The sequence below is a fragment of the Xiphias gladius genome, chromosome 14 (assembly GCF_016859285.1).
Source record: "Xiphias gladius isolate SHS-SW01 ecotype Sanya breed wild chromosome 14, ASM1685928v1, whole genome shotgun sequence".
NCBI lineage: Eukaryota > Metazoa > Chordata > Actinopteri > Istiophoriformes > Xiphiidae > Xiphias > Xiphias gladius.
The window spans coordinates 11657071-11674775 of NC_053413.1; the positions used below are offsets into that span (position 1 = coordinate 11657071).

The 17705-nt window shown below is 39.7% G+C and overlaps 1 protein-coding gene across 4 annotated transcripts; it reads left to right on the forward strand.

The window, feature by feature from the left end:
- Window positions 1-2670: 2670 nt before the first annotated feature.
- On the forward strand, window positions 2671-8792 carry metap1d (methionyl aminopeptidase type 1D (mitochondrial)). 4 transcript variants are annotated; one of them, XM_040142863.1, is made up of 10 exons: window positions 2671-2768; window positions 4225-4385; window positions 5170-5319; window positions 5411-5559; window positions 5903-5945; window positions 6047-6210; window positions 6334-6431; window positions 7776-7823; window positions 7907-7985; window positions 8441-8792. In XM_040142863.1, exons 1-10 carry the CDS (start codon window positions 2729-2731, stop codon window positions 8523-8525), a joined length of 1017 nt encoding a protein of 338 aa, XP_039998797.1. In that variant the 5' UTR covers window positions 2671-2728; the 3' UTR covers window positions 8526-8792. The 4 variants fall into 4 exon arrangements, with proteins under 4 accessions (XP_039998797.1, XP_039998799.1, XP_039998798.1 ...); XM_040142865.1 differs by lacking the exon at window positions 2671-2768 and adding an exon at window positions 4661-4794 and having other exon boundaries at window positions 4278-4451; XM_040142866.1 differs by lacking the exon at window positions 2671-2768 and adding an exon at window positions 4661-4794 and having other exon boundaries at window positions 4284-4385.
- The last annotated feature ends 8913 nt before the right edge of the window (window positions 8793-17705 follow it).

Below are 17705 nucleotides of genomic sequence, written 5' to 3' on the forward strand. Positions count from 1 at the left end.
TGAAGCTTTTTTAAACACTGAAGCAGCAATGAAAGAAATCAGTGCAACAGTGCCATGTGTTGAGAATGGTTGTGACAACATGGCAGAGCACAGACCAAGAACATATTTGTCCAACAACCCACGCAAATCAGTCTGTATGTTTCCAAATCCATTTAATAACTGTTGGATGAATGCTTCATTACAGGCTGCACTAAACCTTGAGGTTGTGCAGGAGAAATTAGCACACCTTCCCCCTGAGTCTTTGGCACCACTGTCCACAGCACCAGCATTTGCAGGACTGTGTTTAACAGCCCTCAAAAACCCAGGGAGGACTTTCTATTCAACAGAAATCTATGGGATTTTGGAAGATTTGAGTGAAAAAGTACCGTCACTGCATTTGTTACAGAACAATGATTCAATTGATTTATTGGAACCTTTCTTGTTCTGGCTCAATCAATGTGGATTACGAACGGCTATTCAGGTAAATGAAGTAAGCAGGTGTGAGCAACGTAAAATAACCAAATCAAGCACCTCACACCTGGGTAGTATTTATTTTTTGTCAATAGTAGGTAAAAATGACACCATTTTATATAATTTACTGCAATCACTTTGCATTCATCAAAGCCAAGGCCCAGGATGATGCAAGGCATGCGGTTCCACAGCACAGATAGAACAAGCCTGGATTTGCCCCGACTTTTTAACCTTTTATTTATCTCAAACAGCCGATAATGGATCGGTACTTAGGGAGCCTGTGACTCCATCTTAATTAATAGAATTTCCTTCGAATAAAAACTCAGAACAAAGATACAGACTGTCCTCTGTCATTTGTCACAGAGGCTTTAACGCAAATTTCAGGCACTTTTGGTCATATTTGTTTGGTGATCAAATCACCATCAAAGCTGATGATCATCATATATCAGCCATACCAGAAGGCAGACCAGCTGACATATACAAAAGTGGGATAATTTACTTCTATGAGAAGTGCACATAACCACTTAAGCTGATTTAAAATAGACTCACTATGCAGAGTTTATAAATCAAGTAAAGAACAAAACAAAATATGGACAGAGCCTTACCAACGGTAGCCTCGAGGAACAGTCTCAGCAGTTAATTTAAAAGGCCCTCAATGTGGTAAAATGGTGGGCCAGAAGGAACATTTTTGACATGTTGTTTTAAGAAACTGTGCACTTCCGTCTCTCATCCAGCGACCAAGTGCCTGATCTGTTGAAGAAAAGACTTCATCTCTTGCTGTTCAGACAACAGAAACAGCTTTATAACACCTGAGGGCAGCACGGAGGTGCACTGGGCAGCACTCGACACAGTCAGAAGTTCTGACTGTGTGATGTTTGGATGTCCCTGTGCCTGCGTGCATTTACTCCAGGTGCATTTCCTCCCATAGGCCACAAAAACGTTCAGTTAAAGGTATAATTAAAGACAAGAAATTTCCTGCAGCTGTGAATTAATTTTTCCTATACATGATAACATTTATCTGGCACAACTTTTCCTGCGGTCACAGAAACCAAACCATTTTCTCATTTATAAAAAAAGGCATGACAAATTTTGGAAACTGCAAAAGCAGATAGATCCTTCCAAAAACTTCTACAATTCTGAACTAAATTAGTGAGTCTTAATAGAGCCCTTACAGAAAGAAGAGTACAATGAATTAACTTTTGCTCCTTAGTATCTGTTTTCTCTGATGTACCAGCAGTAGAATTTCTTTCCTGTTTCCAGCCAATTTCCTATCATTTCATCCCACCTTAAAGCGTTACATATAACTAGAATGGCACTCAGTAGAGCGCAAACCTCTGCCAAGGCCAAACAATCCTAAACATGTCTGTCTAGCTCTGGATCTGCACCAAATTGTAAACAAAGACACCAACAAACAGACATCCCTTGAAATTAAAATCATATTTGCTCTTAACATCACTGACAAGGATTATTTTTAAATGAACAATGGGGCAGATATAAGGTCTCTTTTTATGCATACTAGTAACTATGTTTTTGCCCGTTCAAAATGTGCCTGTCGGTGTGTGGCCCTGTTACAAAAAAAATAGCCTTATGTGGGTAATGGGTTCTTTTTTACAAACACACAAACCAAATTTGCATGTCATAGAACACTCTGTCAAGTGAAAAGACTCACTTTTCCAAACAACACCACAGTCTACACTGCACGTCCTTGGGTCCTCAGCCATACACCCGCCAAGTTTTGAGTCGATCTGATGAGCAGTTTACAAGAAAATCGAAGGACAGACAGACAGAGATTTCAGAATTTATTAGAAGGATTAGCAACTGGATCAACACTGTCCCCAGACAAAAGCCTTGATATTGGACAAAAAAAAAAAAAAATAGAAGTGACTACCTATAATTTTATCCATACGATGGATATTATCTTGTTTGTGACCATTATTTAATACTGCAGTTGGATCATGATTTAAATATTTTAAAGCTGACTTTTCTGCTATCATACAAATATTCAATTTAAAACAACAATTTTCAAAGTTCATTTTTTAATATCAGTGGTGGGATGTTTCTTTTCACATCCTTTCAGTTTGATCACATTTTAATGTCACTCTTTCTTTTTTTTCCGTGGCACTAGTGTTACTTCAGGTGTGGTTGTTGTATATCCGTTCAAAAGATCGTCTAAAAACTGAAATGAAAACTACAGGTTTACATGAAGTTCACTTTGAGCGTCGCGACGTGAGCCGTGCGTCACGTGACTCCCCTACCACGTGACCGGTAATAAAAAGCCATGGCGGCGCACTGCTCTGCTGGACTTGCAACGAGTCCGGGTAGGTACTGAACTAAACTCCTTTCCATACTCTTGTTGAGAGCTAGTATTAGCTGCTGCTCGGACCACCCGAGTCCCCGCAGAGAGCGAAAACAAATGAGTCGTTTAACAAACGCATTCAAGCATGACAGCAAAGGGGTTTTGTTTTTTTTTTGGCCAAATGGTGACAGCTTGCTAGGTCTCGCTAACTTACACTGACGGGGGTCTCTGTTTACATACATGAGGGAGGTAGAATGTTAGAAACACGTGTTCGTGAATATAATGCAACCCAGTACGACGCCATCACTAAGTATGACCTCAATACTAAAACATACAATTCAAACAACACTTATATGATAGTTTAAATAAAATCGAACATTATAGGTATAATAAAAGTAGACTTTATGTCAGAGATGCCTTTGTCTCGTGACATCTATCGTTATAATGTCCCACCCTAGTTTTTGACTTTATGTTATGGTCACGGTGTTTGTATTTGCCAGTTGTCCAGTCTATGTCAGACACACTCTTTGTATTACCGAAGAGGCCTATTTTGTCTTCACTTTGCAAGACGATGGAAACCCTGTGTTTAGTGCGTAAAATATCTCAATCATTGACATGCACAACTCTTTGAAGAGTTAGAAACGCTGGTGCACTGAATGTTTGCCCTGTACTATGCCACTGCTGTGGCACAATGACACAATGAAGGGACAAAGTGGGGAAAAATCTGTGTGCTGCTGGTGTGAAATAGTAAACGCCAACATTTGTTATCTGGTGTGGCAACGTTAGATAGACATATCGTACAAACTGCTAGGTACATGATTGGCAATGAAAACATGCATAATTAAACACAGCATCTTATGGTATTCATGTAATGCTTGCGTCCCTGACCTGTAGTTACATATTTTATGTAGAGTTTTTTTCTAAGTTTTTTTTGCCCTTATTGGATAGTGAAAGAGGGGGATGAGATGCCTCAGAGTTCCCTGGTCGGACTTGAACTGGGAATGTTGTGATCATGTGTGTCTTTAATCCCTTGGCCACCAGCACACTCCGTGTAGTTAAATATTGTGCTCATCAGCCATAGTTGGACCCTCGAACATAACTATCAAGCCTCCACATTTTGATAAAACAACGGCTCCAAACAGGCAAAATTCAGCCTTTACCATAACCCATTAATAATCATATAGTGACCACAAAAATCCTGCTAGTGACTAAAGGCTTGCCCTCTCATCAAAAGTGTGCTCTTCTTGGTAGCGGTTTGGGCTTGAATGTATGTTCTAGCAGTTGTAAAAATCAATGGTCTTTAACGTTGCTCACACAATATACGGTATTTTAAAAATGACACAACATTACGTCGTCTATCATTGTTGCACAGCTGACTAAGATGAGAGCACTGTGCCTTTCTACCATTTATTCTTAGCAGAAAAGCATTGCCAGAGAGCGCGCTCTCCTCTTCATTGTGCGGCCTTCCTTTTCAACAGGACTGGGTGGTTTCCTGCGGAGAGTTTGCTGTCTAAGAAGTTGTGGTCTCCCCACAGCCCTGCTGTGTCAGCAACATCGGCGCTTCTTCTGGAGGAAGTGGAAAGGTTCTCAAAATGTAGTTCGCCCAGCTACTGTTAGGCCTGCCTATGCAGTACCCAAGGTACAGGACCTAATATTCCCATAATGCCACAGTCCTAAGCAGCATTCTGATTGGACAGGTCAGAAGGTAACAGTTTTATTCAGGAGTAACCTGTAATTGGAAGTTTTACCTTAATTTTTCTTACTTATCACCATGTCTTTAATTGTAGAGCGTTTTAATGATAGAACCCTACCTAAAATGATGCCCAAATTACTTAATGTTTAGCTGGAAGCAAACCAAGGGTGTTGTAGTTATATTATTAACTTTTTCAACCTTATATTTTTCCTCTTTTGAAGGGGTCCATGCTTCTATTTCAGAGTTGTCAGGCTGTCGAAAATGTCTCCAATGACAGCCTCAGTAGAGATGCAGAAGGTGTAGAGGGGACTGGATAAGCATTTTCAGAGGACTTTAGAATTATTTGTACTTTCCAGTAAGGTGAAAATGACCAATATGCCAAATTACGATGAGATTACAAAACCATCATTGGAAAAGATATATTGATTTCAATTACAGTTCCACTTCAAGTTAAATATCTCCCATTAGAATAATGCATTTGTTGAAGGAAAACTTCTCATGATGTTGACTGACTCAATTCTTCCGTTCTTTACGGTTGCACTCAGTTGAGGGCTACGCAAATTCAAAACTGCAATACAGAAACTCCTCTCAGTCTCTGAATTTCATCATTTTCTAATAGTTAGGTCTCTATCTCTAAATAAATAGTCTGTTTTTTTTTTTTACTAGGAACTTTGGGACAACAATATGACCCTCCTTCATATCCTGTCTTTCCTATCCTCCCTGACTGTAGCACATAGTGCGGCCTGACTATGTAGGCACTAGACTGGTCCCAGAGTGGCCAGACTACATTGAGATCAAAGACCAGGAGCAGATCGAAGGCCTTGCCAGAGCATGTCAGTTAGCCAGACACGTACTGCTGCTAGCTGCATGCAGTCTGAGGGTAAGAACCTAATGACTACAAGTATTGTTTGTGTTTCTATGTCATGAAAAACAACGAAAACAACACAATAATTATGACCTGTGGCTTTCAGGTTGGCATGACAACAGATGAAATAGACTTCATTGTGCACCAGGAGACAATCAAACATAACGCCTACCCATCCCCTCTCAGATATGGTGGTTTCCCCAAGTCGGTCTGTACATCTGTGAACAACGTGGTCTGTCATGGCATACCTGACAGGTAAAATTCATTTCCTTCCAAAATGAGACTCTACCAGTGGGAAAGTAAACACAGCCACTGAGAAAATGATTTTTTAATCTCATAATTAGAATTTATTTTACCCACATTAAAAATAAATGTTGGTTTGTCAGATATTTAAATGTTGGACTTTATATAGAAATTTTGGTTAATGAATATGGTTGAGAAGTTTAGGGTTTCGTGTTGTCTGTATCACTTTGGAACAGAGTTCATTATTGAAATAAATGTGTAAAATTGTAAATTATTAAATTATTATAAATGATTAAAAATGCAATTAGTTTTTCTGTATACACCATTCATCTTTTTAAATGGCTCTGTCCTGCAGTCGGCAACTTCAAGATGGAGACATCATCAATATTGATGTCACAGTGAGTTGATGCCTTAACAGACACACACAAACCAACCCACAGACACACAATCAGTCAGAGCAACCCTGGTCCCGTAATTGATTTCTGCCTGTTCCTGACAGGTATATTTGGATGGTTACCATGGTGACACCTCAGAAACCTTCTTAATTGGCCAGGTGGATGAGGCTGGACGGCGATTGGTGGAGACTGCCAGGCGTTGCCGCGATGAGGCCATTGCTGCCTGCAAGCCGGGTGCACAGCTCTGTGTTATAGGAAACACTATTAGGTACACACACACACACAAACAAAATATACACAGAATGAATACTCACATAAAATACATCTGTACCATGTAATCACATTCATTTTTTTACTTTTTGACAACTAATATTTTTTGTACCGATTGCAGTGAAATAGCCCATTCCAGTGGCTTCCAAGTGTGCCCTTATTTCATTGGACATGGAATAGGCTCCTACTTTCATTGCCATCCTGAAATCTGGCACCATGGTAAGTTTGGGTCTGTGGTCAGATAATAAGGCAAACTCTCGTGTGAGAGCTTGAGACATTGGGCCTCATGCAAGAACATTTTCTTATTCTTTCTTTTGTATCCTAGACCTCTCTTACTTTTTTTCTTACATGCTCGTACAAGTGTTCCAAGTCGGGTTCACCACACGTTCTTCTCTTCACAAACTTGATGTAAATTGCTCGTCTCAGCCTGATGAGTGCCACCGGTTCATGAGGAGGTGCATGTTCAGATTTGATAAGTTTCATTCACAAAAAATGTTAACAAAGAATAAAAAGAATACTTTCACACTGTTGAGCTTCAAGTCATGCTGTCAGAAATCAGCAGACAAAAAGATAACAAGTGAATAGGGAATGGTTTGACATAAAGTTAGACGCCGAAAACGTCTTTCTAAAGCAAAGCGGTCCATGACTAATATGAGAGGCGGTCAAGATGGGTGTGACAGGGACAGATCTATTAGACAAGAGAATATTATAGCCTACAGTAGATGATCTTACAATTTCAGTTGCAACAGAGCATGACACTGGACAGCAACCTTTTTAAAGACCCTGAGGCAGCAGAGTTAGAGAATTTTCCCAACAACTACTGGACTGTATCAGTTGCTGTGCCGGAATATGCCAATAAATAAATCATCAAATCTAAAAAAAAAAACCGTGTCACTGAGTGCCGACGTTGCACCATTTGTTGGCTGGCTGAGTGTTGGAGTTTCCCCATTGGCCTTTGCCCTTTCAAAAGGAATTGGCGCAAACATTTTCTATTCCATCATCATCATCATCATCATCTTGTTTCCTTGTAGAGAGAGCTCAATTGTGTGTACACAAGTTGAACGACAGGTCTGGACCACTCGTAAATTTTGTCCGTACCTAAGAGAAAATTCTGAATACAACAAAATTGATGAATGCCACAAATTCTCTTAAATAATTCATACAATTAGAATACAACTTGTTTGTATGAGTGGTTGTTGCATGCGGCCCAGTGACTGGAACAGGAATACTTGCCCATGTGTGCATCACGTCTGAAATACTATGGGATTGTATGGGCCTGATATAATTAGGTATGGATTGTCTGGATATACTGTGTATGATATACTGTAATAGTAACTGAACTGTAAACCTTTATCAACTCTTGGATATTGATAGCCTTGTGAGCCAGATAACTTTAGGAAAAGATTCACAAGACAGGTTTAGTTTGTGAGGTGAGGATGTTGGAAACTGAAATGGGAAAATAAAAAGAAATTTACAAACAATAAAACAAATAGCTGAAATAAATTACCCAAATGTTGCCAAATGCTCTTTTTCATTCCATTGTCTTTTTCTCTTTACTTTCAGCTAATGACAATGACATGACCATGGATGAAGGGATGGCTTTCACAATAGGCAAGTTACATTTTACAATTTTTATGTCCACAAAGGTGCCACTGTGTATGAGTGTGGGACTGCTACTGTCTGTTAATTTGTAGAGCCCATACTGATGGAGGGCTCTGCAGAGTTCAGAATCCTGAAGGACAAGTGGACTGCAGTGTCTGCAGATGATAAAAGGTAGGTGGTGGACAAGCAAAAATATATTGGCTGTGTGCTTGTAGCTGTCATGTTAGTAGAACACCTTTTCCCACCTGAATGCTTTCCCAGCTGGCATCATTAGAGCATGTAAAAGTCATGGAAGCCTATAAAACCACAGGTTTTTACATTATTGTTTGTGTGTGGATTTTAACCGAATGAGGTACAAGGTGTGAATTTGAGCTTTAGATGTGTCGGTCGCCCTATTTTTAAACTTTGGAGAGAGCCAGGCTAGCTGATTCCAGTCATTATGCTAAGCTACAATAATTGGACACACGTTTGTGACAGTGATATCAATCATCACACTCTTAATACTCTCAAAAAGGCATATAAGCATACCAGTATACCCCAAAATGTTAAACTATTCCTTGTGCATTGTGCGTTTTTTTTTTGTCTTTTTTTGTTGTTTGTGTGTTTTTAAATTGACATTCATGCAGGTCGGCTCAGTTTGAACACACGGTGGTCATCACGTCTGACGGGGTGGATATTCTCACCAAACTGCCAGAAGAGAGCAGTCTGTGACCTGAAGGAACCTAACTTGTGAAACCGATTTCAAACAGTTGGTATAAACCAGCTTTTGTGATAACAAAAACATTGTTACAAGAACTTGTATGGTGATCCACCTGGACATATTTAAAATACCTTCTACACCCTCTCTAAAGTGTTAAAATGGAAATTAAATAATTATTAACTACGGACTACACATACGCCTACTGTATCTGTATATTAATTTTGACTGAATTGTTTTTTTTTCACCCTTGATTGGAGCATATACAGAAATAAAGTGGCTGTAGGTACATTTCAGCTGAGATTTGTGCATTTTTCTGTGTGTTTATATTTTCAGTATAAGAGATTTCCATTTTCTCCAAATCTCTGTCTGGTCTTTTGTTAGCCCATTAGCACCCGACTAGTTTAGCCTTACTTTGTCTGAAAACAATCACATTTAGAACTATTTAGTCTAAAATAATATCCCAATCATCCTTAAAAGCCCAACATGTGTACTTGTTGTGTAACTTTAGAATGTAATCCTCTTTATGTCATTAACCCCCCCCCAAACCCCCAAAAATATTACAGGGGCAGCTGCTGCCCTGAATATGAGCTCAGTGTCATGAGACATTTTGTGCAGCCTTCAAAATCACAAAATACAAAACTATATTAGATATTGTGTCAATGAAGTAAGTGGAAATCTGCATCTTGGTTAAGTAGCACACTGTAAAGTCAAGTATAGCCAGTAGATGGCAGCACATGCTTTATGAAATGGAACCTCTAGCGTGTTGTAATCAGTGAAGGCTTAACATCCTCCTCTTCGTCCCTTCTGATAGGCAGCAGCCCAACATGCTGCATCTGACCAGCTACAGTTTGCTTGTGGTCCATAACCATGGGGACAGGACACAGCTGTAAATCTCAGCATGTTCAAGCCTGTCTCTTGATGTCAAGTCAGCGCTGGTTGAATAATCTGGACCAAGTGTCGATAATTAATCGCTAAAATCTACTCAGTGGACAGTGTGAAATCTCAGTATGGTAGATTGATTCAGTGCAGGATTTTACAACTAACGTGTCGAGGAAAAAAATCTGCACAAAGTAGAGGCCAACAGTGCTGCTCGGGGGTTGTAAATTCCAGGCATAACAACTTGTTTTCCTTCTGTTTTCCCAGTTCCTCTCTACTGTCTATATCTTTTGTCTGCAGGTGGATTTAAAAAAGAAAACTTATAAAGAGTACATGAGTTCATAGCGAATCACACAAGGCTCTTTACCAGGCCTCAAATTTCACTCTATGATTAAAGTGCAAATTACAGATTTGTTAATTTACATAGAAGTTGGGTTGCAGGCTTTTTGTGAGTGAGTGGTTAAACACTTCTGCAAACTTTATGAATTTCTCAGACAGTCTGTCTGGCCATCATGTTGTGTGGATAGTGAAAGTGTGGGGTTTTTTATATTGATACTTTTTCGGGCAACTGTAGCTAAGTGAAGATGCTTAACAGAAAAAAAACATAGGAGGAGAAATTGGATTTCAGCCTGCTGGAGGGTGTGTTTTCACTTCCTGCCAATGTGCTCTGAGTGAGTGCGTGTGTGTGTGTGTGTGTGTGTGTGTGTGTGTGTGTGTCTCTCCATGCTCATTCCATTGCCAGTTTGTGGGTGGGTCAGGAAGTATTAGACAAATAAAGGTGGGTCAGCTGATCTAGAAACTGGTCATGACCAGCCAGGAAATGATTCACATATTATAATTTTATTTGACGCAAGAAATATAATGATTAAGATTAAATGTGCATTTGTCTAGCATTTAGTAAACTTGAGGGACAAAATCAGAATTTAAATTGGTAAAGAAACCTATTGAACTCAAGTGCCTTTATTTATTGTAGCCTAGGTTATTTGTTGAAGCAATACAGCCCCTGCCCTTTGATTTCAGGGCAGGGTGTGTGTGTGTGAGTGAGTGAGTGAAGGAGTGTGGGCTTCCTGTGAATCAGGACAAAAGTCATGTAACCAATTCTTACTACCCTCCAACCAGAATATGATTCATTGAATTTCAAACATGAGATAAAAATTCTGAAAAAGAGGTTTGTCAGCAAGAAGGAGAGAAAGTAAAGGCAAAGAGCAGAAGGTAGATAATAAGGGGAGTAGAGGTGGGTAAGATTTAGGGAGGAGCAGGGAGTGGCAGGGTGAGGCGTTGGATTGTGGTCATGAATTCTCTCTCCCGCCTCTCATTCTTTTCCTGCATGTTGGAACTCATTCCCGCTCTCTCCTCTTGCTCTGCAGTTTTCCTGTGAATCCTCACCTGTTTATGTTAAGGATCCTCTATGGTGTTCAGTCAGCAACGTTGTTTTTTTTTTTTGCCCACCAAGGTTTTTCTGACATAGTAACTTTTTTTTGGAAAACTATTTTTACACTTTTTATTCCTAAAATATTAACATAATTGTCACCAAATTTGGTACGTAACACATTTGGATGAGCCCGCAAATAGTTTAAAATATAGTTTACAGTGTTCCTGTAATTGGTTGCTGAATTCTTGTAAACGTGCCTTATTTTACATAAACTGCCATCATTTAAAGGCATTGTCTAAAGTCTGACTCCATTTCAAAGGTTTACTATGAAAAATGTCTTGTCTCGGTCAAAAACTGAGACATTTTAGTTACTACAATGTTAACATTAGCAAAATGCAGGATTAAATTTCCCAGAATAATTTCATCTTATTGTAAATAATTTCAAAATGTCAGTTATTCTAACACAATAAAATGTGCCAAAAATTGGGTGAGCATTCCTATGGAAGCCCAGTATTCATTTTAAATGATCTTTTGTCCTCTCGCCAGCTTTTCTTCAGGCCCCCTCAAAATCAGTCACCATCAACCAGTTTGCATGATTGTCTATGTGTACTTTTAATGTACATGCAGCTCAACAATTTCCAAACATTCTCCATTCTTAAAATCATTTGAAAAAAAGTGGTGCAACACTTTTTAAAGGCAAATATATTAAAAACTAATAAAGGATGTTTCAGAGTTGGAACCCTGTATCAAACCTTATGTTTTTAATTTTCTACTTTGACCTCAAAAAAATGTTGCATCTCAAATCTGTTTATCTCAGATCAGCTCTTTATTTGGTCCGTACCTGCTCCAAATCGTGTTCCGTGGTCAGTTTTGTGTTCTGCTATTGTTGAAACTGTGTGCAGTCTTGGCTCAAGTATGGACTTTTTTTTAGTGCTTTCAATTTATTTTCCAATTCATCACCCTAACTACAGACTTCATTGATTTATCTCATGAAACTACAGGGGGTCTTTGCATGTCATGGTGGATGCTGCTCAACCATCAATCCAAGAGTGTACATTGCTGTGATCCTTGTGAGGATTTTGTCTTCATGACATCACATACCAACACACACATTTCTGTAGACACGCTGATGCTGAAGATAGTCAAGTGTAATGTTCATTTCTGCAAAATGCAGCGTGTGTGAGGACACCACTGTGTGTGTGTTAACATATTTACCATCTACTATGTTAAGTTGGTCTGTAACTACTGGATAAGTAGATTACTATGTTTCTCCCACGATCTTGAATTCCAGGTGTACATACCTACATCTCTGTATGTGTGTGACAGTGAAACTGTGATATATCACACTTACCTGGGACTTTACGGAGGAGCACCACAGGAATTCTTGGTTTCCCCTGGTGACCTGTGGAATTGTGGATTTAACAGAGAGACGCATCATTTTCAGACTTGTGGAGGCAGATCTGCCCCACACACGCATGCACAGATGGCATGTACCGGGTCTGACTGAGTAACCCTCTCTGGGGGGACTTCGCCAAAACACCTGAAGGCCAAACGAGAACAGCTGAGTCTGGTGCTTGGAACTTAACACTCACTTGAGGCAGGACATGTAGCTACAGGCTGATGTTGAGTGAGTAAACACCTTTGGCCATGGACGTGATTACAGTGAAGTGGTTTCTTCATCATGACACTGTAGGAAGGTGGAAATGGTGGAAACAACAGCAAGGTTACTTTAAAAATCACTACACTCTATATCATGTGGAAAAGAAATGATGTTATTACAATCGATATCTGAGAGGGGCATGAATTTCTACTAAATTTCATGGCAACCCATCCAATAGTTGTTGAGGTATTTCACAAAAACCACAAATGTGAACTTCGTGGTGGCACAGAAGGAAAAGTCGGGGGCTTGCCAAAGTTATTAAGATTAATTCTCAGGGAACCATGAATGTGCGTAAAAAATGTGTGCCAATCCATCCAATAGTTGTTGAAACATTTCACAGGATAACTGAAGAATTGTACCTGCTGGTGGTGCTACAGGAAGAGTCAGAGGATCACAAAAGTCATCAGGATTTATCCTCTGGGCAGCATGAATGTCTCTACAAAATTTTGTGGCATTATATTCAGTAGTTGTTGTGATATTTTGGTCCGGACCAATGTAGTGGATTGACCAACTAACCAACTGCAGATGTCATGTTGTCATGAGAATATGATCCGTTTCCAGCGAGAGACTTGACTTATATTTTGTCATAGAGATAATATGATACCAAGAAGTACCTGGAACAGATGACACTGATTACTGGAAGGAATCCTTAATGAGCCTACGAGGCTAAGCACATTTATTTGAGAGATTGTTTTGGAGTCAAATTAGGCCACGGAAAGTATATGTAACTCACAAGCTACAGTTAATTGGCAAGAATGCGTGTGTGTGTGCTTATGGAGGACTGTTGTAAACTCAAGTCACCAGACTGACACAAGGAGGGTCCCCTCTTGATTGACACTTACAAGGTGGAAAACTTTCTCTCTTGACCTCCTGACTCCTTCATTGCCAGGAATGCCTTCTGTTGTTTTAAATCAGTGGAAATATTTCAGAGGAGAGATCTAGTGCTTTCAGTTCGAAGATAAGAAAACAAAGCTTATCCGTGCATCCCTTGATTCCTGCATGTATCTCTTTGGCTTCAGTGTGTCTCTTTGTTCCTTTGACACCCTTCCTGTGTCTAAACAACCAAAGCAGACTGCTAAAAGCTGGGAGGTGTGGAGACATTGGGCTACAATCACATAACCTTGAAAGAAGAACGAGTGTTGTGCTTCTTTATTCCTCAGAAAAATTCCCCGCTCCAAAGTCTCATTTTCTTTGATCTATTTCAAGAAAGTTTCACCTAAACAGAGACTGCTGAGACAGAACCCACACTATGACAGTAATATGGTCGTCGTTGATATGCTATGCAATACTACGATATGATCTATGTGATATTTATATTAGAGTGTCCCGTCTTGATGAGAGGACAGAGAAGTGATGAGCAACAGGCATCACATTTACATTTACCTTTCCTGCTTTGACTGCACTCCTTCCTACAGACCATAAATATTTTCAACAGTGGCAAATTAATTATATGTGTTCGTGTGTGTGTGTGTGTGTGTGTGTGTGTGTGTGTGTGTGTGTGTGTACAGTATAGTGCAGTGGACAAAAACAGAAGGAAGGAAGTTCTCTCTGTGGGGCCAAAAGGAATGGTGAAATGGTGGAGGAATTTCTAAAACAATCCTCACAAGTTTGAAGGTCCCCGCCGGACTCCTCAAAGTGCAATTAAAACTGCTCAGAACAGCTCAGTGTGTGTGCGTGTGTGCGTGGGCATGCATTCCCCCAAAGCAGAGTTATAAGGTGGCGAGGTAGATTTTTTTTTACGGGAACTTTTACCTTATCAGACATCATACAATTTTTTATTTTCTCCTATATTTTGATTATTATATTTTGGATATTTTTGCATTAGATTCACTATTATTTCATGAGATAACATATTTTTTGTTGTTTTTGACTATATATACTTTTTAGGAATTAACACACATGTAGTGTGGTATTCTTCCTTTACATTTGTAAAGCTCCTAACTTTTTTAACAGGAGTAACAATAAGATATTTTATTTGTAATGCACTTAAATTAAATTGTAATAAATTAACAAGACTAGGAGTCTACAGCAGCTCTGTAAGGCACACTTAGGCACACAGCTGCTTTTGAGCTAATTGCTAATGTCAGCATGCTCATATGCTCACAGTGACAATTCTAACATGCAGATGTTCAGCAGGTGTAATGTTTACCGTGTCCACCATCTTAGTTTAGTGAATTAGCATACTAACATTTGCTTATTAGGATTAAACACAAAGTAAAGCTGAGGCTAATGGAAATGTCAATAGTTTAACAGGTATTTCAGATAGAAAAATTATTCTGGCGAATACTTGAGCTACATATTTCTGTTTCCTCTGGCTCAATATATGCCTGGTTCCTTGGCCCAAGTCCAGCCCACATACAGCATGATTGTCAGAGGGTACTTCCAAATCTGGACCAATTCTGGCACTCGCACAGAAAATTGTCCTCAAATATATTTTACAGTTTTACTGTTGTCAAGGAGAAAGAATGATGTTGTTTGTAGTGGGAGTTGTAAGGCGACTTCAGTGTTGCAGATATTTAATGTGTTTTGTCACTGCATGTGACAAACAGCAGCCTAAAGCTAAATTAAGGACTCAAGCCATTAAATTCAAGAGGCCATTTACCACTGGAGTGCATTGAGAGGCGTGAAAAAACAATAAAATAATACAGTATATCTGACTTCACTGGAAGCGAACACATTATCTAATCGGGGAGATACGGTGATTTGAATGTTGTTTTATAAGCTGAGACAATCATCTGTCAGAATGAAAATGATCTTGGGGTTAGCTAACTTCTTTTTGAAGCACACCTGGACCCACTAACACTGGGGCCCCTCCCGTAACTACCGCCATCTCATCTTAAATCCTCTGCCCAGGGCTGGGATAAATGCACGCATACACACGCGCACACACACACTGCTCATTCAGGAGGTAAATGTACGAACGGGGGTTTGCAATTATCGCAAGGGTGTCACCGCATTGATGGACAAGAGGAGACATCAATTACTCCTCACTGACTGTAATCAATACACTCATCAAGATGGGTGATGATCTATTACAGCCTGCATTGTGTGTGTGTGTGTATGTGTGTGTGTGTGCTCGCCTCTTTATGTTTTAACCATGAGAGCTGGTTCTACTAAGACATAGGATCAATACTGTGAATAAGAGATCCCACATAGGGGAATGTAAATTACATGTGTCCCCACAATTTCACTTGATTGCTAACGGATAGCTCTCTCCTTTCTTTTCGTTTTACAGTACATGATACACACAGCATCCTCGCCACATTTATACAGTATGTTCTTAATGTTCATGTCAGAGATATCTTGTAAAGTACAGCTCATCGCGTATGAAAGCACTAAAATCGTGATTTTCATGAGTGTGAAGCTTTCACATGATGTTAAGAATGCATTAAAATGCATTAGACCAGGAAATCTCATTGTCATGTAGATTCCAGTTGTGTAACTTGTTACGTTTTGTCACCATCACTTTGACTACAGAAATGAGAAAGAAACATTTTTCTGTCAGCTGTGACTTCATGAATGAAATAAATAATTTCCTTGACTCTCCCTTGACATTTTGGGGAAAGCGAGATGATAAGACTGAGACCACTGTCATGTCTGTACGGCAAACGTGAGGCTACAGCCAGCAGCCAGTGAACTATTCCTTTAAGATATGCTACCGTACACCGTTTTTACTCAAACCCAAAAGGCCTACTGTTACTTGAGAAGAGCTCAGTCAGCGGCACGCAGCAATCCCCCTCCTTCACTGTTGTTGTTGTTCTTCAAGGTTTCCTGCTGTCCACATATTTACAGACTTACGTAGTGCATTGCATTAAAGTGTTGCAGTTGTGAAAGATCTTGGGTTTGGAGTTCAATAAGAATGTGAAACTGACTGTGCAGTAGAGTATGTGTGTTTTTATGAGTATCCCTAGGCTAAGTGTTTCTGAAGTGTCATAGACACACACCCTACCACTCAGCTCACTGTGCCACATCTTCAGGTGAGTGTGCGTTTGTCTCCCATAGTTTACTTTGTGCTGTAGCTTCAATAAGAAAATACAGGGCTGTGTCTCGGGCGAGCCCAGACGCTTCATTTTCAACATGCGTGTGTGTCTGAGAACGTTGCTTTCACTGTCAGTCCTCTGCTTTAGCACCCTGCTGTCGTAACACTACATGTTGTACATGGAGCAGATTGACTTGACTCAATACTTAATTCTGTCTAGAGGTAATTCAAATAATATACAGTGTGTATGTTATCACTGTCAATCACTGACACTGAGCAGAGCCTTAGCTAAAATGAGTGAATTTTGCCTTTTAAATCCTGACTAAGAGTTAATCAGCAGTGATTCATTCATAAAATTAAAAAAAATCACTGCTGATTAATTGTCAGGCGGGGTGTGCGAGATTACACAATTGAAAAAAATAACATGACCACAATCAGAAAATTTATTTTGGCTGTCATTAAAAGTAGCAATAGCTATGGAGGGATGAATGAGAGTTGGTGAGGCTGAAAAAGTAAACACCGGAGACAGCAGGAGAGCTCTGGGTGTCAGACAGAGGAAGGGGCCATATCTCTGTTAATTCATTGTGGTTCAAATGTTGGCACTGTGTCCATATCTTACCATGCACACACACACACACACACACACACACACACACACACACACACACACTTTAGGCATGGAAGTGTGTTGTGAAAGAAATCCACAAGCCAAGGGCAGGCTATCACACCTCACCTCACTTTAGATACTATTGTTCTTATCAGTGATGTGGCTGATTCCTGTTTCCATAAATCACTGCTGCTCCATCAGCTGGTTGCCGCTCTTACCTTGACACAGACGCAAAAACAGAGTCAACAGGTGGACGCTCACATGATTTAGGCATGGCGCTACTTTCAAGAAGGACATTTTTACAAGCTAGAGTGATATTATCAAAACATCAGCCCCACATGTGACTGACCTCGACAAAAAGGTTGCTGAAAGTCTGATTAACTTTAACTAGGCTTTTGTGGTCTTTAAATACATATCAAATGAACCTTATGTTTGCAAATCTGTGAATTGAGAATCTAATAAAAAAGGAGTAAACCCCCCCCCCCCCCGAGTTCCAAGTATTACTCAATCACAGATCTGAACCTTACTGGGAATATTTCCAAAGCCTTTTCATGAAGACTTAAGTAGATAACAGACCTCTATAGACACCACATTCTTCCCCAGCCCTTTTTCCTTTCTGCACTCCCCTTTTCCACCATTATTTGTGCCTTTTATACTGTATGTGGGCAGTTTCTTTCTCCCTCTCCCTTTCTGTCTG

Excerpts from the sequence above, each read along its gene's own strand:
- metap1d (XM_040142863.1), top strand. The coding sequence starts at position 2,729 with ATGGCGGCGCACTGCTCTGCTGGACTTGCAACGAGTCCGG. Across the intron at positions 6,211-6,333 it reads GTTATAGGAAACACTATTAG|TGAAATAGCCCATTCCAGTG; the intron begins GTACACACACAC and ends TACCGATTGCAG. Across the intron at positions 7,824-7,906 it reads AGGGATGGCTTTCACAATAG|AGCCCATACTGATGGAGGGC; the intron begins GCAAGTTACATT and ends GTTAATTTGTAG.